This window comes from Oryctolagus cuniculus, chromosome 3, assembly GCF_051225735.1.
Source record: "Oryctolagus cuniculus isolate XC-2025 breed Fujian yellow rabbit chromosome 3, ASM5122573v1, whole genome shotgun sequence".
Taxonomy (NCBI): Eukaryota; Metazoa; Chordata; class Mammalia; order Lagomorpha; family Leporidae; genus Oryctolagus; species Oryctolagus cuniculus.
This window is the reverse complement of record NC_142869.1, coordinates 173,218,943-173,245,810: the sequence shown is the minus strand read 5'-3', so window position 1 is coordinate 173,245,810 and position 26,868 is coordinate 173,218,943. Positions and strand designations below refer to the sequence as shown.

Below are 26,868 nucleotides of genomic sequence, written 5' to 3'. Positions count from 1 at the left end.
GACCTTTCTCTTCTCTGAAGCCAGATCCCTCTCTGCCCCACCACTAAGAGTTTGGGACACTGTCCCTTATCTTCTTTTGCAAACACTTGATATTCCTTCCTTTTCTCCATTTTCAGCTGCCCCAACCCACACACAATTAACTTCAGCATAAACGTGCTCTAATAGCTTCCATCTTCACCACCAACTGTGTCTTCACTGCTGCTCTGATTCTTGTTTTGTGTTCACTGCCAAGTTTCCAGAAAGTGTTATCTGTTTAATTTATTTTTAGTATGCCATCTTCTAGTCATATTAACCTGTTCTGATCTGGTTTCTACTCTCCCTATTTCCTGAAATTGCCTCTTTGATGGTGCCAGTGATCTCCCTCATGCTAAATTCATGAAATATTTTTCTGTTCCTGCCTTAGTCTCTCAAGAATGTTCAAAGCATCACATAGTCCATTCTTCTGGAATTTCTTTCCTTTCTTCTTTTTTTTTTGAATTTTCAAAATTTGGTATATGATTTAACAATTTTTAACATTTTACCATGCTCACTTCATAGGTAGATATTATGTGTATATACACACTACTTTTTCTTGGAAATACAGGTATTAATATGAAACAGTGTAGGTTTCAGTGCAATGATCATTAACTGAGGAATAAGGGGTATATTTTCTCTTTGCTCATGGCATCACTCTGTCCTAACTTCCCTCTTTGTTCCTTGGTTAGTGCTTCCTTCTCTCTCATTGTTCACTCCTCCTGATCTCTGCACACCCATCTGAATTTGGTACTTGTCCCTGTTCTCTTATCTCTGCTTAATCCTATCAGAAGAGCATATCCAATTTCATGGTTTTGAATGCTGCATTTGGGCTGAGAACTCCTAATGTTAGCGTTTCTAGTCTATACTTCTTGGAGTCTCATTTGACATGCCCTTTGAAGGTATCGCGTCATCTTGGGTATAAAACAGCAAGAACCAAACTCTTTAATTCCATCATCAAAAATAAGAAGTATTTTTACAATTTTTTTACACCTCATAAAATGAGATGGCTGTTCATCTAGCTCTTCAATAAAGAAAACTGGTGGGTCATATTGATTCCTTCTCATGTGCTTTCTACATCTAATGCATGTGATGTATTTGCCACTCCCAACAGTTTTATTCATAAGATACACTCATACTTCAAATCCATCCATCCATCTCCATTTCTGTTGTCAGCATGGAAGGAATTGTGATCTCTTTAACCACTACAGTAGCTTCTTCCTGATTCTTTTCTCCTTCAATCCACCTGTAATTTTAAAAAGTAGTCTTTTAAAATGAAAATAAGATTATGTCCTTTCTCAGCTTAAAACTGCTTAAAGGTTTCCATAGCATTAGAGCCAAATCGCATCCTTTGTCTTGGCAAGAAAAGGCCCAGGTGTTCTGGCTTCTGCCTATGTCTCCAACCCCGTGCAGCTGCATCATGGACTTTCCTTCCGTCTGTGTGACACACACCAAGATAGCTATCATCTTTGGATATCGGCATATCTCATTCCTATTTGGAATATCTCTTTGCATTACTATTCATTTTTTTTTAAAAATATTTATTTATGTATTTGAAAGAGTTACACAGAGAGAGGAGAGGCAGAGAGAGGGAGAGAGATAGGTCTTCCATCTGATGGTTCACTCCTCAATTGGCCACAATGCCCGGAGCTGTGCCAATCTGAAGCCAGGAGCCAGGAGCTTCTTCCCGGTCTCCCATGTGGGTGCAGGGGCCCAAAGCCTTGGGCCATCTTCTACTGCTTTCCCAGATCATAGCAGAGAGCTGGATTGGAAGTAGAGCAGCTGGGACTAGAACCAGTGCCTAAATAGGATGCTGGTGCTTCAGGCCAGGGAGTTAACCCATTGTGCCACAGTGCCAGCCCCTTACTATTTCTTTTTTAAGGTTTAATTTATTTATTTGAGAGGTAGAGTTATAGACAGAGAGAGGGAGAGACAGAGAGAGGAGATCTTCCATCTGCTGGTTCACTCCCCAAATGGCCACAACGGTTGGCGCTGAGCCAATCCGAGGCCAGGACCCAGGAGCTTCTGGCTCTCTGACACAGTTGCAGGGGCCCAAGCACCTGGGTCATCTTCCACTACTTTCCCAGGCTATTGGCAGGGAGATGGATTGGAAGTGGAGCAGCCAGTACATGAATCGGTACCCATTTAGGATGACGACACTGCAGGCTTAGCCTACTATGCCACAGTGTTGGTCTCTGCATGACTATTTCTTATAGTTATGTCTCAGCTAAAATATCCCCTCAGAGACTGTCTAAAATATTATAGGCTGGGTGCCTGTATTACCAGTAGAATTGATTTCTAACAGTTCTTGAGGCTAGCAGTCTGAGATCAGTGTGTCAATGTTGGCCAGTTCTGGTGAGAACCCTCTCCTAGGCTTCAAACTACTGCTTTTCCTTATGTCCTCATATGGATGGAAAAGAGCAAGAGAGATCTCTGGGATCCATTTTATAAGGGCCTTAATTCCATTTATAAGGGCTCCACCTTCATAAACTACCTACCTGCCAATGGCCCTATTCCCATATGCCATCACATTGCAGGGTTAGGATTCCAACATATGGATTAGAGGGACAACAAAAATCAATCCTTTGCAGAGGTCTCAAAGACAGCTTCAAATAGGTAGAACTTGTTCTGCCCCTTCAGAGAGCTTTGCATACCCTACTTATTCATGCATTTAACTGTTTGCTTGTCTTGCAAATGTCTTGCAATGTCTCCTTCCTTTGGTGTAAGCTTTGGGATGGCACTCATGGAATTTGTCCCAAACTCCTTGTGCCAGGACCCAGGGTATGTGATTGATCAATATCTGCTGGCTGAATATATCTAATAAAGGGGCCCATTTGTCTCAAAATGTTTCAGAATCTTTTATCTAAGAGGACATCTGGAACATGATATTTATGGCTGACTGTGACCCATCTGAGATCCTCATTTAAAAGACTTCAGGTAGTTTACTTGATGTAAATAAAACAACATTTATTTGAGAATTAGTTTGACCTGGGTTCAAATTCTATCTCTAATTCTCCAGTTTGTAAGAAGGGTCTCTAGAGTGGGGACTGTTGGTCACTGTCTGTCATCATAATGGCAGGTTTTAATAGATATTTGTTGGACTCCTCCAAGTTGAATATTTTTGGACCTAATTTTTCTTAGTCATATGCTATGAGGACTGGGTTAGGATTTCTATGAACCTTTCAAGTGTTTTATGAATAATGCTTTGAGTTGAATTGGCCATTTGAAAATAACTGAGCAATCGTGTTATGTATTGCTGCTAACAGTATTGAAAATAAGCCCTGAAATAATGTATCACCAGTGTTTTCACACCCATAAGTAATAGCCCTTTTCTTACCCAGTACTTGAATACTATGTGAATAATTCACAAATTATTGATGAGTAATAAAACGACGTTATGGTGTCAGAAGCCTTGCTTTGCTGTCTTAGCAGCAGTGTTAAGGCAGGGCTGTTATCAACACTCACATTTGTATTGTAAGGATCTTGAGTCCAATGTCAGTCCAGTGATCTGGGAGATATGAATAGCAATCAAAAGAAAATAGTGTGAAAAATCTAACTTTATTCCAACAGTTTAGGAGATAGGAACAGTGTTCAAAAGAAAATGGTGTGAAAAATTAAAACCTACGGGAAATGAGGACTGGAAAGTGACAGCAGTTCTACAATCCACTCTTTCTGCATGTGGTTGACGACAACTGATCTGTTCTCCCCACGGCAATTTCATTATTTGTCAAAGAAATTTGCCTGGAAATTCCATGCCATTCCACACACACATTAATGTTTACTTTGTCTAAACTATGTTCAAAAATAAATTTATAGGAGACCCAAGAACTCTCAGTAGAAGAATTCTTGACATCTCAAATCATAGAGCTTTAGATTAGAAATAGTTACTCAGTTTCTTCTATGATAGTCATTCTGTGTAAGCTTCCCTATCCACCTGTATCATAGTTGGCTACTTATTTCCTAGGAAGGATGATATTAAACATGTTTAACAACAGATAGGCTCATATATATTAATATTTAAGTAAAAAATTTTAAAATATTCTCTTTTACTTCCTCAATTGACTAAATGACATGGCATTATAAATCTTCCCTTTAAATGATGTATGTTGTAGTACAAATCATTGTCAGTCATCTAATTTGTAAATAACTGTTGATTTGTGGAAAGTGTCAGTTTAATCTTTGTAGTAGAGCTGTCACTAAATTATTCCTTGAGTTAGCCATGATTTCACATAGATAATTGCATCCAATTTTTAACATTTTTCTCCTTAAATTGGTAGTCATTAGAAGATTGATAATCCCAATAAGTATAAATTTCTCTTAAAATCAGTGATATTGTTCATTCTTCCTCAAGTTTTGTTAAACAACAATTACATTAAATTTTGCTGTCCCTAAAATACTGACATTTTTATATATTCAATGTTTCCAGTAGCAACTGTCATTGAAATCATTTATTGGTGTCTCCTATTGAAGTAGCTTTCAGATCAGAGGAGAGGCATAGCGGCAAGAGCATAGATTCTGCTGCCAACTTGTCTGTTTGAATCCTGGCTTTGATTTGTACACTCTGAGTGACCTTTGTATGTATTAGTAAAATGAAGATGGTAATGATAATTCCATTGAGCCTGTGATAACATGCCCCACAATAACATGAACTGAGATAGACAGTTGGCTTTCTTTTTCTGTGAATTCAACCAAATACTGATGGAAAGTATTTGAAAATATGATTGTGTGCATAATGAACATATGCATTTTTCCTGGTGTCATCCCATAAGCAATATAGTAGAGAAGATATCTGTGTGTCATTTACATTGTGTTAGGAATAAGTAATCAAAACTACTTAAAGTATATGGGAGGGGGGAGCAGGTCCTGTGGTTTAATAGGTAAAGCCGCTGCCTGCAGTTCTGGTATTCCATATGGATGATGGTTTGAGTCCCTGCTGCTCCACTTCTGATTCAGTTCCCTACCGTGGCCTGGGAAAGCAGTAGAAGATGGCCCAAATCATCAGGCCCCGGAGGAAGCTCCTGGCTCCTGGCTTTGGATCGGCACAACTCCAGCCATTGTAGCCATTTGGGGAGTGAACCAGTGGATGGAAGATCTCTCTCTCTCTGCCTCTGCCTCTCTGTAACTCTGCCTTTCAAATAAGTAAATAAATCTCAAAAAAAGTATATGAGGGAGCATTCATAGGTTATATGCAAATATGCCATTTTATACAAATGGGAAGGGCTTAGTAACTACAGATTTTGGCATCCATGAGGGGTTGAATTCCCCACAGATACAGAGGGACAACTGTGCTGCACTTGGCACCAGTCTTCCCTATAGTATTCTTTTTTTAAATTTATTTTATTTATTTGACAGAGTTACAGACAATCTTTTTTTTTTTTTGACAGGCAGAGTGGACAGTGAGAGAGAGAGACAGAGAGAAAGGTCTTCCTTTGCTGTTGGTTCACTCTCCAATGGCCACCGTGGCCGGTGCGGTGTGGCCGGCGCACCGCGCTGATCTGAAGGCAGGAGCCAGGTACTTCTCCTGGTCTCCCATGCGGGTGCAGGGCCCAAGCACTTGGGCCATCCTCCACTGCACTCCCTGGCCACAGCAGAGAGCTGGCCTGGAAGAGGGGCAACTGGGACAGAATCTGGTGCCCCGACCGGGACTAGAACCCGGTGTGCCGGTGCCACAAGGCTGAGGATTAGCCTAGTGAGCCACGGCGCCGGCCTTACAGACAGTCTTAACTGGCTGTTAGGCTGAAGTTCCTGTCTTGCCACCTGGGTACATGGGATCCCAGTCTTCCGAGGTTCCTGGGGTGGAAACCGATGACATTGCCCAGGGAACTTGATTTTTTTTTTTAAATAAATCTTTAAAGCATTGCTTTTTTTTTTCCTTTTAAGATTTATTTATTTATTTGAAAGGCAGAGTTACAGAGAGGCAGAGGTGGAGAGAGAGAGAGGTCTTTTCACCTGCTGATTCACTCTCTAAAAGGCTGTAAAAGCTGGAGCTGCGCCGATCTGAAGCCAGGAGACTGGTGCTTCTTCCAGGTCTCTCACGTGGGTGCAGGATTCCAAGGACTTCGACCATCTTCTCCTGCTTTCCCAGGCCGTGGCAGAGAGCTGGATCAGGAGTGGAGCAGCCAGGACTTGAACTGACGCCCATATGGGATGCTGGCACTGCAGGTGGAGGCTTTACCCACTATGCCACAGGGCCAGCCCCTTGATTTAATATAGAGCTCATTGGAGCAGGATACTTGTGAGCTGTTATGCCAGAAGCTAACATTCTGATTGCTTAATAATGACCAGGTAGAAATGGTCTCCATTGTGGCAGGGTTGTGGTGGTGTGGTGGGGGGAACTATGGCAGGAGGGGAAGAGCTAGAGAGATGGTATGGGTACTCAATTGCAATTTAACAACCAAATAGAAATATTTCAATATTTTAACAGTTCTCAAGACTTCACTGGTACATTCCTACTGAATATGAAATTGTGTCTTTGTTTTACTAAATTGTGGCAGTGGGAAAAGCAAGACAGAAATTAGACTAATATGCAGGACCATTAGGCTTTTTTATAGATTATTATAGTTAAAAGACCAATATTCTTCTAAAGGCTTTTTTTAGTTTCAGTTTAGATTGATTTGACATTATTAATGGAAATAGAAGTAGCATTTTGGTACTGATAATGCTAATGCTTGGTAGAGGTATTCTCGTCATTCTGAATTTTATGCCTTGATGTAACATTTTTTTCATTTGACACTAATTATTTTTTATGTCTGTACTTTTGAGCAGTAACTAGTCTGTATTAGCCATTTAGTAGATATTTATTGGGGCCAGCGCCGCGGCTCACTAGGCTAATCCTCCGCCAGCTGCGCCGGCACACCGGGTTCTAGTCCCGGTTGGGGCGCCGGATTCTGTCCCGGTTGCCCCTCTTCCAGGCCAGCTCTCTGCTATGGCCAGGGAGTGCAGTGGAGGATGGCCCAGGTGCTTGGGTCCTGCACCCGCATGGGAGACCAGAAGTACCTGGCTCCTGCCATCGGATCAGCGCAGCACGCCGGCCTCAGCGGTCATTGTGGGGTGAACCAACGGAAAAGGAAGACCTTTCTCTCTGTCTCTCTCTCTCACTGTCCACTCTGCCTGTGGGGAAAAAAAGGTATTTATTGGATGATTGACTATATATTAAAAGGGCTTTTTAAAGGGAAAATGTGAACTATGATCCAACAATAGATGTGTTAATATTAGTTAATGTGTGTATCTTCAGAAAAAGCAAAAAAAAAAAAAAATCAGGAAGTATCTTAGGCATACTGGTCTAAGAGAGATGAGTTTTATGTTATTAGGTTTACTAGCATGGTTAGTAGTAAAGATAAAGTTCTCTCTTGGAATGTATCCCAAGCGCTTGTACTGATAGGCACTTCTTGACTCTGTGACCGGAAGTGGTCATCTGCTTGGGAAGAAAATGACATTCTGTGTTTCCTGCAGTCCAAGATAATAGAGCTTGAGAACTAATCTAGGTCAAGATTCCCAAGGACAGCTGAAACACAGTATCATTGCAAAGACATCACCTCTATGCCCACAGCTCTTGTCTTTGACTTCTCTTCAGTTCAATTTTTTCTTCCTTCACTTTGGTGAAAAATTCTTAGCATCAAGGAATTTCTTTCTTTCTGGGAATTTGGTTTCTTTTAAGTTTTAGATAGAATGTTTTATATAGTCCCTTTCTGCCATATATGAGGATAAGGCAATAAATACATGTTTGCTAAATGGAGTTGAATATAGCTGTTCCAGCTTCTCTCCTATAACTTTTCACTTTTCTTTGGATATTTCTTTTACCTGAACCAGTCCCATCTTAGCCTAGTGTCCTCTAGCAGGTTTACACATCTGTACACTGTTTTACCAGGAAGAAAGTAGGGTAATAGCAGTCTAGGCTGGCCACTTGCCACTAGAAGACAAGGAGGGAAAGCATGAAAAATGCATTCTACAGACATGAACAATCACTTGAGAAAGGGAATGAACTTCATTTTTCCAAGTGAATTCATGCTTACCATTAACTAGATGGGCTTAGTTATGGTTTATGTAAATGTAAAGTCCTACATTAGAAAATGAATACTGAGGTTTGCAAATGATGACATACGCATTTAACTTTATTTTTTCCGCAGAATTTTGTGCGTCATCACTGGGTGCACAGGCGTCGGCAGGAAGGAAAATGTAAGCAGTGTGGTAAGGTAAGGAGCCCAGTCACCCCATGGCCTTCACAGAGGGCTCCTTGGGCCTTGGCAACACCCAAAGTAGATGAGTCCTGTTTCCAAGCCTGCTGTTTAGTGCATCGGTCCCTGCATGAAAGTCCTGATTTCTCTGGTCTTTTCCTTAAAAGGTGTTTCAATTGTTCCAGAATTCACTGTAAGAGGCAGTGGTCTTAATGAAAGGAATTGGCACTTTTTAAGAGAGATGGATGCATTCTTATAGTGAATTTCAGTGGTTATTGATTTTTGCAAATAAAACTTTTCCTGTGTCTTTTAAAACTTTCTCATGGGGGCTACTGGCCAATCATACTTCACTGATCAATAATAACAAATCAATGGGTTGTTGAGCAATACTACTTTTCTCTCTCTCTATATGTGTGTGTGTGTGTGTGTGTGTGTGTGTGTATATATGAAAGCATGGTTGAATACAGCTGTTGAGGATACCTGGGCCAAAGCTAGAAATGTGTTGCTCTGTCAGGATACTATCCAGTTCTCGGGAAGAGACAACCTCTTGATTGGTGGTCATTTATGTCTACTCTTTCTTAGTATGACTAGTTACAGGCCATTCAGGATGTAGTGCTACTTGAAAACGAGGTCGGGGTCCAGGGAGGGATGTTATGACTGTGTGATATTGAACCCCAGAACTTCCATGTGTTAGTTTCCCAGTAGATTTGCATGATGGCTTTTTCTAATGTACAAAGATCTGCTTCAGGGATGCCCGGATCATCTGGGAAGTTTCAACTGCTGGTGAATCATATTATAAAGATTTTTTAAAATAACAACAGTATGCTGGTTGGAATCAGTAAGGGGACATATTCATTTGGAAAAGAACACGGTTATTTGGTACATTATATTTCTCCCCAATTCATTATTAATCTTTTTATTTATTCATGTGGCCCCTTTGAGTCAAACACTGGGATGAGCTGACCAGTATGGCATTTTTGATCATAAAGGGATGTAAGGAAATATTGGCTGCATGAAGTAGTGTTGTGTGAGGCATACAGGAGGCTTAGAAAAACATTTTATTGATTTTGCTGTGCTGTCCAGTGCCTGGGAAGAAAATGTCATGTTGTAGCCATTGCAGGTACCAAGTTCTTGTCTGGAAGGTCACCTTGCTTATCATCAGGGCCATGGTCCTTTATTGCAACCATGTCATCTCCTTCAGTTTCATCCTGAACGGAGGGTACATAAAATAGGTTAGAAGGAGGGTTAGGTAAAAAGGGAAAGATGAGAAGAAAGGGGGTGGTGGAAAGATTCCTACCAGATATTTTACATGCCTGGGGCAAAGAAAGCTGGATCTCTATTCTTCCATGGCCATTGTTCGTGGGTCCCTTTGCAGCAACTTTGTTTGTAGGGTTTGTAGGTTTTCTTACTTCATGGATTGCAGATGATCTGTAACCTGCCAAAGTGTATGTGTGCGTGTTTTCTGTTTTAAGAGAGAATAGATAGTCTGCCATAACTAATTTGGGGATCATAAATGTGAGTTGTGAATTTTTGGACAAATCCAGGTGAACAGATTTTTTTTTTTTTTTTTTTTTTTTGACAGGCAGAGTGGACAGTGAGAGAGAGAGACAGAGAGAAAGGTCTTCCTTTGCCGTTGGTTCACCCTCCAATGGCCGCCGCGGTCGGCGCGCTGCGGCCGGCGCACCGCGCTGATCCGATGGCAGGAGCCAGGAGCCAGGTGCTTTTCCTGGTCTCCCATGGGGTGCAGGGCCCAAGCACCTGGGCCATCCTCCACTGCACTCCCTGACCACAGCAGAGGGCTGGCCTGGAAGAGGGGCAACCGGGACAGAATCCGGTGCCCCGACCGGGACTAGAACCCGGTGTGCCGGCGCCGCTAGGCGGAGGATTAGCCTAGTGAGCCGCGGCGCCGGCCCAGGTGAACAGATTTTACTCTGGAAAAATATCTTCACTGGATAGCCTTAGAGCTGGCACTACCTTAATAATTCAAACCATAATGGAGTTGGAGGAATTTTATTAAAAGAAAATCAATACATTTATTTTATGACAAGTATTCCCCATAGTCATATTGTGCTCCTTTTTCCAGCTTCTTCTTATGTGGGCATGGTCAACTGAAAAGGAAGCACTGGAATCCCTGTGTCCTGCGCTGCGGTGGCCATGTCTCCTTCCCCGCCCAGGGTTGCTGGGCAGTTCTCTGGAGTGCTCACTGCTTGCTGCACATTACTGTTATCAGTGGGGGAAATCAGCAATCCCAGTTTGTCACATGACCCTCCCATGATATGTTACTATTATATTCATCTCTTGTGTTTATAATCCAGTTGCTCGTGAATTCTTGAAGACTCAAGGAACTATGGCTTGGGATGGTCTTGAATCTATATCTTTTTCTTGAATAAGAAATAACCCTTCCTTATATCCCAGCTTCTACTCTTGATTAGAGGAAAGTTAATGGTGTATTTACGATTGCAGGTTTGGTGATTGAAAAATTCACTTCAAACTTTGGTACTATACATAATTTTTTATCAGTAGAGTTGCACATTCTTACATATCCATAGACTTCTAAATCCTACCCTACCCTCACACATCTCCCCTGCACACACATTTTTTTTCCATAATTTACTCATTGGGAGAAATAACTGCTTTGCTTCTTTTTCAACTGGTGGTTTGCAAGCTTTAGGGATTACTGGAGAAGGTTTGTGGTTAGAGTGTTTGTGGTTTCAATTTCTACCTTTTAAATTCAGTAATAAAATACATATTTAGAGTGATTTTCTCTTGAGCATTGAATACGTGTTTGGCTGAGGGTGTGTGGCATTTAATGGATATCAGATGAGAGAATCCATGGTCCAATTCAGTTCATTTAACATTAGATGAATTCCTCATGTTACCAAAGTCATGACCATTATGTAGTTTACATAGTTCTAATTCATGGTCCTATACTATGTAGCAGTAAGGGCCAAGATAGAAAAGAGATGAAACACTCATACTCAAATTATGTAGTCTGATGAGATTTTAATAAAGAGAATGTTTAAATGTATGAGCAAAGTGCAGGGGAACCACAAGGGATAATGGAGAACACAGACCAGGAATGGCGGGGAGCCACAGTCAAGCCAAGTCTGAGGAGGCAGGAGATGGAGTAGACCCCTTCACAGGAGTGGTGATCCATGGTCAAGACTCGGCCAGGCTGAGGTGCCTTACCCTGGGGAAATAAATAACCCAACTTCATTTACCTTCATTCTCTGGTAGCCAATCCCAGTGGCCACCAGAGCTCCAGGAACTCTGTTGAGGCAACCCGTAAGTCAGTCTTGTACAATAGGACGCAGGGTGGAGAAAGTTGGAGAAGCAGATGGGATTAATCTGGCACATATTGTTTAATGCAAGCCTGTATTTAATCAATGATTAAAGGCAGAGTGTGTGCTTATTCTGCAAACATGCCTCTGGCTGGTCATCCTCAGATCTACACATTGCATTCATTCAATCAAAATTCATTAAAAACTGAGTTTTCCATAGTACTTAAAAAATCAGTACATAAAGAAAAATAAAATATTGATTATAGCTAATTTGACCTCCCCCTTTTTTTGAGAGAGAGAACCAAGCACCCACTTTCAGTAGTATAGTAATTGTGGGAATATGTTTGTAAATCAAAACACGAAACCTTATCTTTTTCCTTTATTTAGAAACGTGTAAAAGTTATCGAAAGCTAACTTTAATTCTTAAAGTATTTCAAGTATCAGATCTGGAAAGTGGCTGTTAGTACATTAATACAGTTAAATTTTCCCTGCATTTTAAGGAATCTTCATTTCCCTAACCAAACTTACCGCATCATTATGAATTACTTGTCCATAATTCCTATGCCTTTAAATATTTAATTAGTTTAAGTAAATTAAACAGTATGAAGCATTTATTAAATATCAAAATAACTATATTATAATGAATATTGTTAAAAACTAATTGAAGATGAACTTAGGATGCAATATGTAAAATATGCACAGCTGAGCTGGCGCCGCGGCTCACTAGGCTAATCCTCCGCCTAGCGGCGCCGACACACCGGGTTCTAGTCCCGGTTGGGGCGCCGGATTCTGTCCCGGTTGCCCCTCTTCCAGGCCAGCTCTCTGCTGTGGCCAGGGAGTGCAGTGGAGGATGGCCCAGGTCCTTGGGCCCTGCACCCCATGGGAGACCAGGAAAAGCACCTGGCTCCTGCCATCGGATCAGCGCGGTGCGCCGGCCGCAGCGCGCTGGCCGCGGCGGCCATTGGAGGGTGAACCAATGGCAAAGGAAGACCTTTCTCTCTGTCTCTCTCTCTCACTATCCACTCTGCCTGTCAAAAACATAAAAATAAAAAAAAATATGCACAGCTGAAGGAAGTATACTTAATATTTTTGTAATTCAAAAATATAGAGATGATTAAAGTGATTCCATTTGGGTGCAGTTGTGATATAATGTGGAAAGTGAAAGGGATGACAGAGTGTAAAATAATAGACGACACTGACTGGGGTCTTTGGGGAATGTTCTCTTCTCAGCTCAAAACACAGTTCTTTGATGATCTGAAAATATGTATCCTTGAGAGTCAGTTTTCAAGATATCCTTCAAGACTAGGCACAAAAATGGATGTTCAAGGATGATGGTCCGTGCATTTGCTAGGTGCCCATGTATTTGTCCAGCTTTGGCCATTTGCCTCAGGAGGATCATTAAGGAGGCACAGAGTAGATAAAACAAGGGCAGGGAATCCAAACCTCTTCCTGGAGAATCCGCCAACAGAACTGCTGCAATCCTGGCTTTTCTTTCTGTCCCTGGCTGAATATTAAGAATGGGGACCAGTGCACACCATCTACGCTCTGCTCCTAAGTGCTTGATTGTGTTAGATTCCTCATGGGAGTGGTGTTACTTGGCATTTGTGCTTTTGTGTTTGGCTTATTTCACTTAACCTAACCTAACGTCCTCTCTAGGAAGTGGTAACAGGGAGGTATTAGTCAAAGTGTACAAAGTTTCAGTAATATATGATGGGTAAGTCCTAGGGATCTACTGTACAATGGCCTATAGTTGACAGTACTGTGTTGTATACTTAAAAATTTGATGAGAGTAAATCTCACATTAAGGGTTCCTATTACTAAAAAAGGTGATGGGAGGAAATTTTGTAGGTGATAGAGTTGTTTTTGGCATAGATTCTTGTATTGCTTCATGACTATATAGTTATCTCTCATCAAGTTATATACATTGAATATACATGGCTTTATATTCATCAGTTATACCTCCATAATGTGTGTTTTTTTTTAAGGAAAGTAGCCAGGGGCGAAGGCCTCCTTACTGCGGTTCCTGTGGTTATGGAGGCCCTCAGTTCTCACCTGCAGAGCCATCTTCCTGCTGTCACCCTCCCCCAGACAATGTCCTGGAAGTTATAGCTAATACAGCTCTTTGGTCACCCCGGGACCCTTTTCTTATTCTTCATAAGGATCCCTACTTTTGCGTCTCTTTCGGGTTGCTGCCGTTAAGGCTGCTGGTGCTTGTGAACTGTTGTCACCCACCTGTGGAGCAGAGACCCACACCTCAGGCTAGGGTGGGGATAGACACTTCTGCCATGATGCTTAGTCCCAGAAGATTTCAGGTGCCCAGGAAAATGACTGATTTCCCTTCTGTTCATGGCTCTTCTACTCCCATAAGGCAAATGATCCTTGGAGACAAATGGTCTCCTGCTCATATCCCTACTTTTTTCAGTAAAGTCAATTCTGTTTCCACTTCTCTCTCTCTCTCTCTCTCTCTCTCTCTCTCTCTCTCAAATAAAATCTGACCCTAGGCATGTGCCTCATGGTAAATCTGCAGCTTTGATTCTTAGTTTGTTGTGAGACTGATCCTAGCACATACCTCATATGTGCTCACTCATTCTTTCCTTTTAAAAGATACAAGTATTAGCAATTAAAACATTTTATAAAACCACTACTTAATGATAGTAATTTAGAAATAGAGGAACAATAAGAAAAGTGATTCTAACACTTTTTGATATCCTTGTGTTCTTTCCCTATTCAGAGTCACTGTCAAAAGTAGGAGATAATACAAGTAAAGCAGGTTCGTGGACAGTCATGATCAATGTGTGCCCCATGGTTAGATACTAATTGATAAGAGCTAGTTCCTTCCTTTTAGCACATGAAAAACACATGTATTTCAGACTACATAAATATCAACAAAAATTTTGGAATTTTTCAAGGAAGAAATAAGAAATGTACAACTTCTGTGCTTTCTATATTGGCAGAACATGGAATACTGAGAAATTATAAAATCACAAATATGGTGTAAATGTACAAATACATAACAACATGATATATATGCTGTATAATATTATGCATAGTCTGTTTATATAATGTTATTTTTGCCAGACAAGAGAATGGAAATTCATAGAAGGCTAAATAGAGAAAAAAAGTTGGAGAGATGAGGAAAATAAGAATATCTGAAGAAAAATTAGAGACGGTAGTGAGAAATATCGGGTGAAAAGCGAAACATGGAGAGGAAGGAAGAAAGGGAGGAGACGTAGGCAGTTAGAGGAGAAGGGATGAGGAATAATAGGAGCCTCTGGGGAATGAGTAAGAAATTCTGCAGCAGGAAGAGGAGAAGTTCTGAAGCTACTACGATCATGCCTACAAGAGGGCTATGCATGCTCTTGGGACCCACCAAGATCCTGCATGCTAGGCAGACTTGCAGAGCTGCAAGGGAAGCAGTTCCCAACTGCTGTTCATTATTTGTCTGTTTCTTTAAACTTGAAGCCAGTTTGCCTAAGACCCTATTTGTGGAACTCCACCCTTACCTTGATTTTCAATTTGCCTTTCTAGAATCCATTAACCATGAAAATCACACATATCACTCTTTTCCTTGGGGAGTAAAAGCATGGGAATGTCAAACAGACATCTAGAATATCAATGTCAGAAAAAGCCTCCTCTAATTTAAAAAAACAGTACAGTGAAAAATGACTTAAAGGAGGACAAAGAGATAATATGACTTTTCTTATTGTTAAAGAAAAAGCTTATGTGTATATTTTAAAAATGGACTAGTCCAGTGTTAACAAGCCCTGTGGTTGGTTTGTTCTCTCTCTAGGCAGGGAAATGCACACTGAGTAGTTAATTCAGAAGTAAAAATCAAGGTTCTGCTGGTTAATAATTTCACTTTCATTCCCCATAGAGCAGAATTCACCTAAAAGTACATGCACAGTTGACTGATCACATCAAGTAAATCTAAAAGTGCATCCAAGCCAGATAAACGTGTTGATCAGGAAGGACCATTGAATTACTTTGGTGAAGTTCTGAGATACAGGTTTGGTAATTCTTAATTATTTATCAGTTTCAGCTGGTTAAAAGCAATTGCGGTAAAGCACAGTGGTACATTTTGATGTCTCCATCAGTCTCCAGCACTTCTCTCAGCTCGGGGAATGAGATGAGTGGCTCGTCTAGGTGGAATGCCGTGGCATTTGGTGCAGTGCATCCGTGGTGTTGCTCAGAATCCATCCCTTGCTTCATATATTGCTATTTTTGTTTTTGACAGGCAGAGTTAGAGAGAGAGAGAGAGACAGAGAGAAAGGTCTTCCATTTCCGTTGTTTCACTCCCCAAATGGCTGCTATGGCCAGCGCACTGCACCGATCCGAAGCCAGGAGCCAGGTGCCTCCTCCTGGTCTCCCATGCGGGTACAGAGCCCAAGGACCTGGGCCATCCTCCACTGCTTTCCTGGGCCACAGCAAAGAGCTGAACTGGAAGAGGAGAAACCAGAACAGAATCTGGTGCCCCAACCGGGACTAGAACCTGGAGTGCCGGCGCCACAGGCAGAGGATTAGCCAAGTGAGCCGTGGCACCGGCCCATATATTGCTTTTTAAGAACAGCTCCTCTAGGATTCTGGTTGGTCCCATTTCCTTATGGAAACATGGAAGAAGGAAGTTAGAGGGTTAACTCATAGCCCCCATGGTTGCAGCTGATCTGAAGTCTGCAACTGATATTCATCATCTGTCTCTGTCCTCAACCACACATTCTGGATTCACCTTACTGTCACCTAGCACTTCTGGTCTAAGTGACCTATCTGATAGTGAACCGAGACTCTTATTTTAGAGCAGTCTGATCTCCTGGTCTTGGCTGGTACACTTGTCTATTTATTATCAAAGTGTTCCAGAGGATATCCTAGTGCATCAAATGGCACCTGTCAGGTCAAACATTACAAGCTGTTGCATAAGTGGTGAGTGAGGCCCTCAAGAAGGGAAGTCAGCTCATATTCCACGTAAGTGTTGATTCTAGTCAAGATGAGCTGCTGCTGCCTATTCTAGATTGGAAGGGATTCAGTGTAATCAATTAGCTACCACATAGCTGGTTCCCTTTGAAGGATGAGAACATGTTGGATGCCTAGCTTTGGTGCAGTTTGCTGGCAGGACGGATATTCAGCAGTGTCAGTAACTAGCTCACTTTGGTGAGTGGAAGCCCCTTATCACTGGACTCAAACATAGCATCTATAACTGCCATCATGGGTCTTTCACTTCTGGCCCATTATGCCATCAATAGGGTGGCTCATGACAGGGTATGATGCCTGAATAATGCCTAAGTGTTCTGTTCTTACCAGAGCAATGCTCCCTGTGGGCAGTGATCTTCACTGTTTGTACTTACCTTGTGTGTTCATCCACATACCTCTTCTCCATATCTCCTGTAGTTTCCAAGCCCTGAACCAACCAGCCACTGCCATTTACCACTGCCTGTGAGTCATTATATATTCCTGTATCAGGAATATATCTTTCCACACAAAGTAGATGAGTACTTGTTCCACTTGAAGTTATGCCCGCAGAGAGGATATCTTTTCACTTAAGTCACCCCTAAGTAGCCATTAGTGCAGTAATGGTCAACCTTTGACTGGACTCATATACCAAGCTAAGTGAATCTTGAACCTATCTAGATTTTTTTCCTCCTTTTTCAAATGATTATTAGGGATTCCCATATTTCCATAGACATGAGTTAAATGAGACACCTGGTACTAAAATGTAGATGCTGAAGGGTCTTGAGCTACCTACTCATTTATACTCACCCTGGTACTGTTTTTTGCAAAATCCCACATGGGATCATAATGTAACAGTGGATTTAGGCTGAGCCCTTCCAACTTTAAGACTTTGTGAACTCATAGAACCCAGTTCAGGATACCTGGTTATTCATATCTAGGTATTCAGCCACCAGAGCAAAACAACATGCCAGCAGATGTTTTTGAAAGTATACAGTTCTTGCCTGCAAATGGCATGACTTTGTCTTAGAATGCTAGAGTCTGTATTGTAATTGTCTTATTGGTGCTTGTCATAAACACAACTAAATGTCTTTTTTCCTCCCCCTATCCCTCTAAGAGGGATCAAGGTCAGGGTCAGGGCTGCATTCATCACAGACTGGACCTGCTGCAGAGTTGCTTCCTACTCCAGGCCCCACTCTAAGCTGGAAGGATTTAATGCCATCCACTAAATAGATTAGGGCAGTATTTCTAGGTGTGGAATATGCTGCCTCTAGAACCTAGGATGCCTCCAAATACTGTTGTTTATTCTTAGCGATTGAAATTGTGAAGTGCAATAGTTTATCCTTTAGAGTGCAGACGATCCTCTAGCATTCCTTGAACCACTGAACCCTAGAAACATCACTGACGTGTGGAGTCTCAGACTCCTCACAGGGCTTGTCTCCCCACCTTCTGTCACACCAAGACCTCCAATGTACCTGTCACTTTTTGCTTATCCACTTTAAAAAGCGTCATTGATGTGGTAGATTATAACATTCTGCAGACTTGATATTGTTCAGGTCCCTTGACATAGCATTTAGATAACTTTCAGAAGAGTTGAAAGTCCTGGAACAGCCTATAAAAGTATACCATTAACCCTGTCAAGGGAATGCAGACAGGACTGAAAAAGAATCCATTTTCCAAATCCAGGGAAACATGTCATCCACTCAAAGACAAAAGAATCCAAATTTGACACAGTGTCTACAACCATAGTACACTGAATTTAAATTGTGTGTGGTAGTTCAACATCATTCTCCAGGATCTGTCTGATTTTGTAGTATCTCAAGTGATGAATTAAATCTGAGTGTGCTGGGGTTCACTAGCTCTGCTTCCTGCCTCCTTTAGTTTTTGAGGGTAGCACTTAAACAGATAATACTTTTAAAAAACATAAATCCAATACCATTATCACAACATTCAAAATTCATATAATTTCATCTAATACCTATTGTTTCTGAGAATGTGACATCTATTTTGACTTAGACATGGGTGGAAGGATGGTTTGAGGGTTTCATTTGGGCTTGATAGGCCAAGAAACCAGTGTCAGGGTTCTGCCCATTACAGAGTATGTTCACTCCAATTATACAGTTGGAGACCAGGGGACTTAATCATGCTGGGCTTGAGAAACCTCTAGACTCTGAGACTGACCCTGGATTAGGACTTCATTTTCTATTGGAGCCCCATTCACATTTACTCAAAGAGAGGATGCTGCTGCTGCTTTATTCTTAGGGTATGCAAGTCAACTTGGACTCTTGTCCAATAGTCTTGAAAGTATTTAGATATTTACCTCTCGTCACTGTACAAACTACCTACATAAATGTCTATGACAGGTCATTTTAGTTAGAGACTGGAAGAATGTCACCATATACCCCTGCTGTGATGTTACAGAATTCTACTGGAAACTTGCTCTCTCCTTCAGTCAGTGGGTTATAGGTTTGAAACTAACTCATGTTTAGAAACAAGTAAAAAGAGTATGACTGTTGGAACACCTGTATTCACCTGTCTGGTCATCCATTTTTCATTCTTCTGATTGTATCAATTGAACAGTATCTCTTTTATCTGACAGTCCATGTTATTTCTTAGGATGCATGCCTTAATAACCATTTCCATGGCTCTCTCCATCAAGCTCCCTTGGCTGCTACTTCAATCTTACAGAAACTGAACACAGCTTGCATTTCTAGTTAAGTGCCGCCACATGGTTCCTATTATTTTGTAATTTTAGTGTTCAAATTATTGTCAGAGTTCTCATTCTGTATGACATTTCCTACCAACAGGACTCATCTACTGAAGAGAGCCTCTGTTGTTCTCAGCAATGATGATGCCCTTCTCACCAACACACATTTTATTGGTTTGGTAAATGCAGTATATTTTGGGCTTCTTATAGAACATAGTCAATTTTTAAGTTTTTCAACTGTATCTAATTTAGCAACTCTAGCATGACAATTTCTGTGAGATTTTGATTGCTTCTTTCTCTATCACAGCAATTCAGGCATTTCTACTTCACTTAACATGGATTTGTTTTTTGATCGAATTTTCAAATGTCTTCCAAGTATTACCATCATCCTTGGGATCGTTAACAATGGCTTAAACCCTCCATTGTAGATGAGTACTTTCACATTGAGGAATTCTCCTTATTCCAACTTTGTCCTGTACCTTCAGAACCCAGCCTCATACACACTTTCCCACTCTTGTTAGTACATATAGATAGGTCTTGTGAGTATTTCTTTTGAGATATAGTCATTTTTCTCTTTCAAAAGACTATATTTCTCTGGCTGGTGTGAAAAGATTATTTGGTCTTTCAGAGTACTGTTATGAAGAGTAGATGCAGTAAAAACCCAAGTTAAATCTATTTCTGAAGCAGATTCCTTTCTTTCTCTAAGGGCTATGCGATATGGCGATATTACCTTGCCATAAGTTCATGAACCCCGGAGAGCCACAGTTTGAGTAATTTTGGTTAATTCATTTTCTGGGGACTAGAATAGCAAAATAAAGGAGAGCTTAGTTCAGTAAGTCAAAGATCATTTTCTTCAATCAGTTAAGTGTCAATAGGATAGCTAGTTACTTCCTTTAATGTTATACCATCATCAAGATTATACAAGTATATTATATGACTTCATTAAAATTCTGTCATGATTTGTAATTGTGTATAGTATACACATCAATCCTATCTTTTAAAAAAATTTTAAACTTTTTTAACTAGTCTTTTTTAAAAAGTAGTCTTACTGTTTTTTTTCTTTTCCAAAAACAATCTGCTTGGTGAATATTATCAACATTAAAATGAAATTTGTATTAAAATGTTATTTTTATTGGAATAGTTATTAAGTATAGAGTAATCACAGGTGAAAACTAATTTTCATGGATGAACATTATCATAATTGTAGCTAATTGGATCATTAGAAAGTTTCCTTTTATTCTAGTACAAAGATTTAAACCCAATAGGTAAAGATTCATATACAGTTTTGGCCTTATTGAATACAACACTAATCTGTATAAAGTATTTTATGTCCTTGAATATGTATGATCATAAATATATGAAATATAAATATTTTAGCTAACATAGTTAACATGCAAATTAAATTCTAAGTCTGTAGCCTTTGTTGTAGGTATCTACCTTAATTCCAGGGTTCTGGGTTAAGCCATCCACTTCCATGAATGCATCTGTTTCACAAGTGAAGAAGTCCTGGACAGCATGTCTTAGGCGCTTTCTACGGTCTGCCATATTTGTATTAACAGTGTTCACTTGCACCGAGCATCCTCTGTTCTACATTTTTCAATGTTTTTATTTTCCCTAGAAGATTCAATTTGTGATTGGTAGCTGATAATAGGGCCCTCAGGTAAATGAGTGCAAAAAGCAGAAACAATCTAAGGATGATAAGACTGATTTGTTCTGATTAATGTATTGTAATTATAAACTTCATTAGAATGGAGAACTCAATGTTCTATTGAGGTATCATGAAGCATCAATCTGTGGTATAAGTCAATGATTCCCTGAAGGGAGAGCATATTGTGGACACAAGGAGCTTGACAGATTGTCGGAGCCTTTAATTACAGACATAAAGTGTATCATAATTAAATCAGTAGATAAGACAACCAGTTTGAGATCTAGTTATGTCCTGATCAAAGTGGGAAGAACTTCCTTTTACACTGGTGAACACCAAGTCACTATGGATTTATATCACACAGGATACATTTATGACTAATGTAACACTTTTGTTTTAAAATTTTAATTTTATTTTACTAGAAATTATGGACTTGCTTCTAATTAGACTTAGGATAAACATTTGAGAGAGAAAATACAAAATGTATAAAAGAGTATGTAAGTGTATAAAACATTTATATTTCAAAAATCATTTGAGTTATTTGAGCAAAAATAACTGAAGTTATCTGTTTTAAGATAAATATTAATGGAAATGCATTGATTTGCACTTATTTTATAATTTCTTTGGGTGTTCCTTTTGCAACATTTTATGAGCCTTGGGTATGCTAGTGGATATGTAGAAGTTTATTTTATTGATTTTGTTTAAAGTTGTGGATATGTAGAAGTTTATTTTGTTGTTATTGTTTACAGTTGTGGCTGCAAGAAGACTTCAACTTTTTTGTTCGAATGAATCAAATCAAATGAGAGTCAGCCTATAGTCAGGAAATTCTCTCACTTCCCTACAAACTTTACTTAAATACAATACAAAAGACAATAAAACAATTTCAGCTCATTTCAAGGAAAGTTTCCTTTTTTCTGGTTTCAACCAAGTCTGTAAATCGGAGTGCCATTTGGTGCATGCCCTAGATTGCAGAAGAATGACAAAGTTTTAGCTGCTCAGAATAAGCCTTGTTTCAACTCTATTCCAAAGGCTCCACTTGATTGAAAAAATGTAAAGAACCAAAAAGGGGAGGAGGTTACTCCTCAATGTTTTTGGTATTTTTAATTCTGAATTCAATTGGATCCAGAGCATCTGGCCTCACATCACTATTTTCCTCTTTGATAGTGAAGAACAAAATAGGCCGTTAAAAACCACAGTCAGTTGAAATTCAGTCAGGGCATCTGTCAGTTCCATAATAGCAGATTTGGGCCAGCATTCAAACATGAGTAATTAGGAATCTGGTTCTTTTTCCCATTCTGAGAGCCCATCAAGAGCAGGTGGTCCAGGGGAACGTGGTCCACAAGGGCTCCAATTTGGTCCTATTTATGTCTCTGTGTTAGATGATGATCCTGAGGCCATGATCACCATGACTCTGACTAGAATCCAAAAGCAAAGCACAGAGCTGATTATCATTAGGCTCATTTCCAACGGATGCACCACGGTTCTTCATAAACATGGAGACCAGTGCCCCCGTTGCGATTGGCCTTGTTGTTTGTTTTTGGTATAAGCCTGGCTGTCAGTTCCACAGTGGATTGCATCTGTTTTCCTCCTGAAGCCAAAAATTGGCATTGAGCAGAGGGTGGGGCTGAGTACACTCACCCTATACTATAGAATAAAGTTAAGTCCCATCTGAGACACCAGAAAGCTTCTCAATTAGGTGGTGGGAGAAGTTCCTGTTGATAGATCTTAGCAATAAAAGTACATATGTGTGTGTGTGTAATAAGACCTTTCAATTTCATTGCCTCACTTAATACTTATAATCACATAGGAAAAGATTGTATTCTTATTCCCATTTTCAGAAGGGAGAAGTTAGAAGAGCTAAGTGATTTGCCTAAGATCACCCAGCAAATCAGAAGCTCCAAGAACTGTTCTTAGCTTTGCCATCTCGTCTCAGCTTCTGTTTGATGTATAACCATCTGATATATGAGCTGATGAGTTGGTGTCTGAGTAATAGTATTGAAGACTTTAACAATACGTTCAGGAGACCTCTAATTGTGGCTACTGCTGCTGTCATGCCAGATTCTGCTGTATTGACTTTTAGCCATACAGCATTTCAGTATTGCAGACTGAACAGAAAATTAAACTTAGAAACTTGGCACATTTGCGGTATTGGTAGGGGTTATGTTTTGTCTGGGGGAGGGTGCCATGAAGAGCTATATTTTGAGCTGCCTTGGGTAAGGTTTTTAAAGACTGGATAACAGAAATTTGTAAGTGGATCATGGTGTGCTAGCAGCAAGTTTCTTGTTCAGTTAATCGGAAATGCATACCTGTGCTATTTTGCTAAGCAGTACACAGGATTTCCTTTAGAATTATTGCATTCCCATTGGAGAGATGACACATGGGCACATAAAATAACCAGCATGCAGTTTATTCTGTTCATCTTTAAGGAAGGAAATATAATTCAGGTGTTTTGAATTTGAGGCAGAAACAAACAGCATCACTGAACCTGGCAGCAGTACTCAAATAGAATGAAGTTAAATAAGCTATGCATGGTTTCCAAATTTTTTTCACACCAAAATAAACTTATCTTCTACTTATCCCATGGACTTCTTGCTATACCTATGCATACAGGACCATATGGGACAAGTAGTGGCTTTTCCTTTGCTATAAAAAGAACTACATGTAATTTTTCCAGAAAGTTCTTTTGGTGTGGCTGACTTGAGTGATTAGCAGTATAGGGATGCTAGTGCCTGCTGTCCCTCACACTCAAGGTGGTTCAGGAATAGAGAGTCATCGCAGGACAGAAAGAGCTGAGTGAGTGAGTGGTGAATGGCGTTTGCAGGTCTGGTCACCTCTATGACAGGGGGCATTTCTGGCCTTATTCGCGTTGGTGAACTTCAGGAGGGCGTGTGTGCTGTCTGATGGAGGTGGTTCTAAGTTGTCTGTCTCTTGTCCTAATACCACAGGGCTTCCAGCAGAAGTTCTCCTTCCACAGTAAAGAGATTGTGGCTATCAGCTGTTCCTGGTGCAAGCAGGCGGTAAGTTTGGAATGAAATAAAACAATGTGGGCTCATGTTTTATCAAAATAGACTTATGTCATTGTTTGAGTTCCTGTCTGCAAGTGGAAGTTTTATCCTAATTTAATGTGTTCCTTTTCTCATGGAGGATCCTTGGAGGAAGAAAGAGAAACTAAAACTATAGGACAATAGCAAATGAGCTGGGAGAAACTATAGTGATAAATTAACCCCTTTATTTTATATACATGGGAACCTGGTATTAAGGATTGCAAAACTGCCTTTTGCTTCTAACCCTGGCAGCCAGGTTGAGGATTTCCCAGTCCCAGGCACCCTTTATTCCCTACTCCACTAGATGGCTGAGAACTCTTCTTATGGTGGGAAGTTGCAGCGTTAGGAACAAAGCAACATGAATCTTGTGAAAACCCTCCACCATGGGCATCCAGGCATTTTGGTTCTTCTGGCTTTGATGTGGGTGACCATGTAATATAGGGGTAACTGTTAGGATGAGAACAATGACTCTGGTATCTTTCTTTAGGTCGTGATATTGTTATAGTTGTGTGTGTATGTTTACCGAATATACTCCTTTCATATATTTGAATATTTATATTCATTAGGATTTGATGTAATTTCCCCCATTTTCTCTTTTCCCCTTTATCTACATGTTCTCCCTTTTTTTAACATTTAATTTTTCTGTCCCAACCAGATGCTGCATTTTATTATTTGTTTGCTGGTGTGCTTGCTCTTTGTTTTACTAGATCATGTAAACTCTTAGTGGTTGACAGACTATGGCCTGTATGAGAAATCTGGCTGGCACCTACCTTTATAAATAAAGTTTTATTGGAACTGAGCCATGCCCAGCTACTTATGGGTTTCCTGGGACTGTTTTCAGGTTTATATATTGTCTGTGTCTACTTTTGGGCTTGAATGACAGATCTGAGAAATTGTAACAGAAGCAAGTGGACTCACAAGCTAAAATATATGCTATCTGGGCACTGTAGACAAAGTTTCCTAACCTTTATTCTAATCTGCCAGTCTACCTATTCTTTTGAATGACTGTGAATTGGGATGTATTGTCCCTTCATTGTACAGGGGACCTGAAGAGAAATGGCTGTGGTATTTCAGATAGGTTAATATCTTGCAGGAAACCTAATTTCCCCAAACATATCAGAGTAGACTACCCACCCAGGCTCTTGGGCTGAAATAGGTACATTTAGTTGAAATACAATAATTTGACTTTTTGTGTATTTGACTTTTTGTGTATCAAAACTATTTGAATTATGAAAATTCCGTAAGATTCAACCCAATACTTCCCTTAGCATAATTTTCCTAAACTCCCACGTGTGTGGAGAACCTGCTGTCACTAGCACAGACTCACTGGTCTGTATCAACTTGCTGTGACAACTTGCTGTGTCAACATCCTGCCACAGGTTTTGTTACTGGTGCTTCCATCTCTTTTCAGGTGGTTGTCATGCAAATAATCTTTGCATTTCTGTTTAAGAACCTGTTCAAAAATACATGGCCATCCTAGTCCTTGAGTGGAACCCTAGATATCGGATATCAAGTCAGTATCTCCATCTGGGGAGGAAGGAGCTTATTAAGTGCTCAGATGCCCCTCACAATACCCATGTTGCTAGTTTCTCTGACCTGATGAGATCCTGCTGGTGGGACAGCAGTGAGCACTCCAATGGCTGTGTCTGCTCTGCCAGTGTAGCTATCAGGCCGGGTGAGATGGTGTATCCAGGATCAGTTAATTTGGAAACTCAATCCCACTCTACAGTGAACACACTTGCTCTGTTTTCATCAATCTGTAGTCCAATGTAATCACTATAAGACCGAGTTTTCACTTGACTGTTGCAATAGAGCTTTGATCAATTCCACGTATCTTTGAATTCCCCACATAAAGAAGCCAATTTTGCAATGACTACAAATTCAAACCATTTGAACACAAATTACTGTGGTGCTGTCCGTTAACAGTACAGGTAATCCTTTCTAGGATATTTGAGGTCAAAGAAACAGATAAATGACTCTCTGTGATATGGGAGAAAGAACACTGAGTTTGGGAGTTTGGTTTCATGGGTTCAGGTCCTGACGCCACCATTTGAAAGCTGTGTTATCTTAGACATACTTCTGAATTTATAGATTGGAGATTACTCAAGTGGGAATTAAATCGACATTGGTGGTCTCTGAGACCGCTACTATTTTAGAAGTTATGTTTTAAAAAGGCATTAACTGACGTTCTTCTATTTAATTGAAGATCACAAATAACCAATGACAGGGAGAATTATTATTTTATCATTTAGTATTTTATAATTAATTGACTGATAAGTAATTAGCCACTAGATCACTGAAGATCTTAAAGATGTGCAGGAATAAAAATCCCTCTGCTGACATTATTTAGGCTGACCATATATAGCAGTTTTCCACATAGTCCTAATTTAATTTTTGTCATTCCAATATAATTACTATCAGCGACCCCTTTCATTCTTAAAATTGTTCCAGTTAAAATGATAAATTATGTGGCCACTTTAAGTTCTATATAAGCAGAAACTGATGTTAAATTTTTAAAAATCATTATGATTAAAACTTAAGTCTCTTCATTATTACATAATTTTGATTTTATGTTCACTAGAAAATAAATAGTACCACCCATCACCATCGCTCTATAGTTGCATAAAAGCTGACTGAAATAGTGATTGACCTAAGATGATCAGACTGAGTGTCATAGTAGTATATTGAGTTAAGCTCCTAATACTGAGGTATTAGGACAGTTGTTAGTCTACATTTACTTCCTTCCATTCAAAAAATAAGTGCTTTGGACTTACCAAGTGTGCTAGGACCATTGCATTTTTTTATCCAAATGTAGCAGAAGCAATCTCATTGTTGTTTGTTACCTCTGGGATTAACAACTCTCCAGAAGAGAGATCCTGCTGCTTTTCTGGCTTCTGTAAACTGGAAGGAGTACCTGCAAGATTTGCATCTATGGTAGAGAAAGGAGAGGCAGATGGTAGCATTGCCTTTCTGCTTGTCTTCATTTTCTTCTTGACATCCATCCTAATGAGCCAAGTCTGTGACCAGTACCCAAGTGAAGGGAAACACAACTATATCCAGTTAGGAC

The 26,868-nt window shown here is 40.1% G+C and overlaps 1 protein-coding gene across 12 annotated transcripts in view; it reads left to right on the top strand.

Annotated features, from left to right (window-relative positions):
* Positions 1 to 26,868, top strand: part of DGKI (diacylglycerol kinase iota) — a 507,839-nt gene that overhangs the window by 225,169 nt on the left and 255,802 nt on the right. For all 12 annotated transcript variants that reach the window (XR_007920530.3, XM_051849035.3, XM_051849034.3 and 9 more), the window contains exons 6-7: positions 8,139 to 8,204; positions 23,703 to 23,774. Coding sequence is in view for 11 of the 12 variants with exons in the window: in XM_051849035.3 (XP_051704995.3) it covers positions 8,139 to 8,204; positions 23,703 to 23,774 (138 nt within the window). In the remaining variant the exon portion in view is untranslated. The remainder of the gene's footprint in view (positions 1 to 8,138; positions 8,205 to 23,702; positions 23,775 to 26,868) is intronic.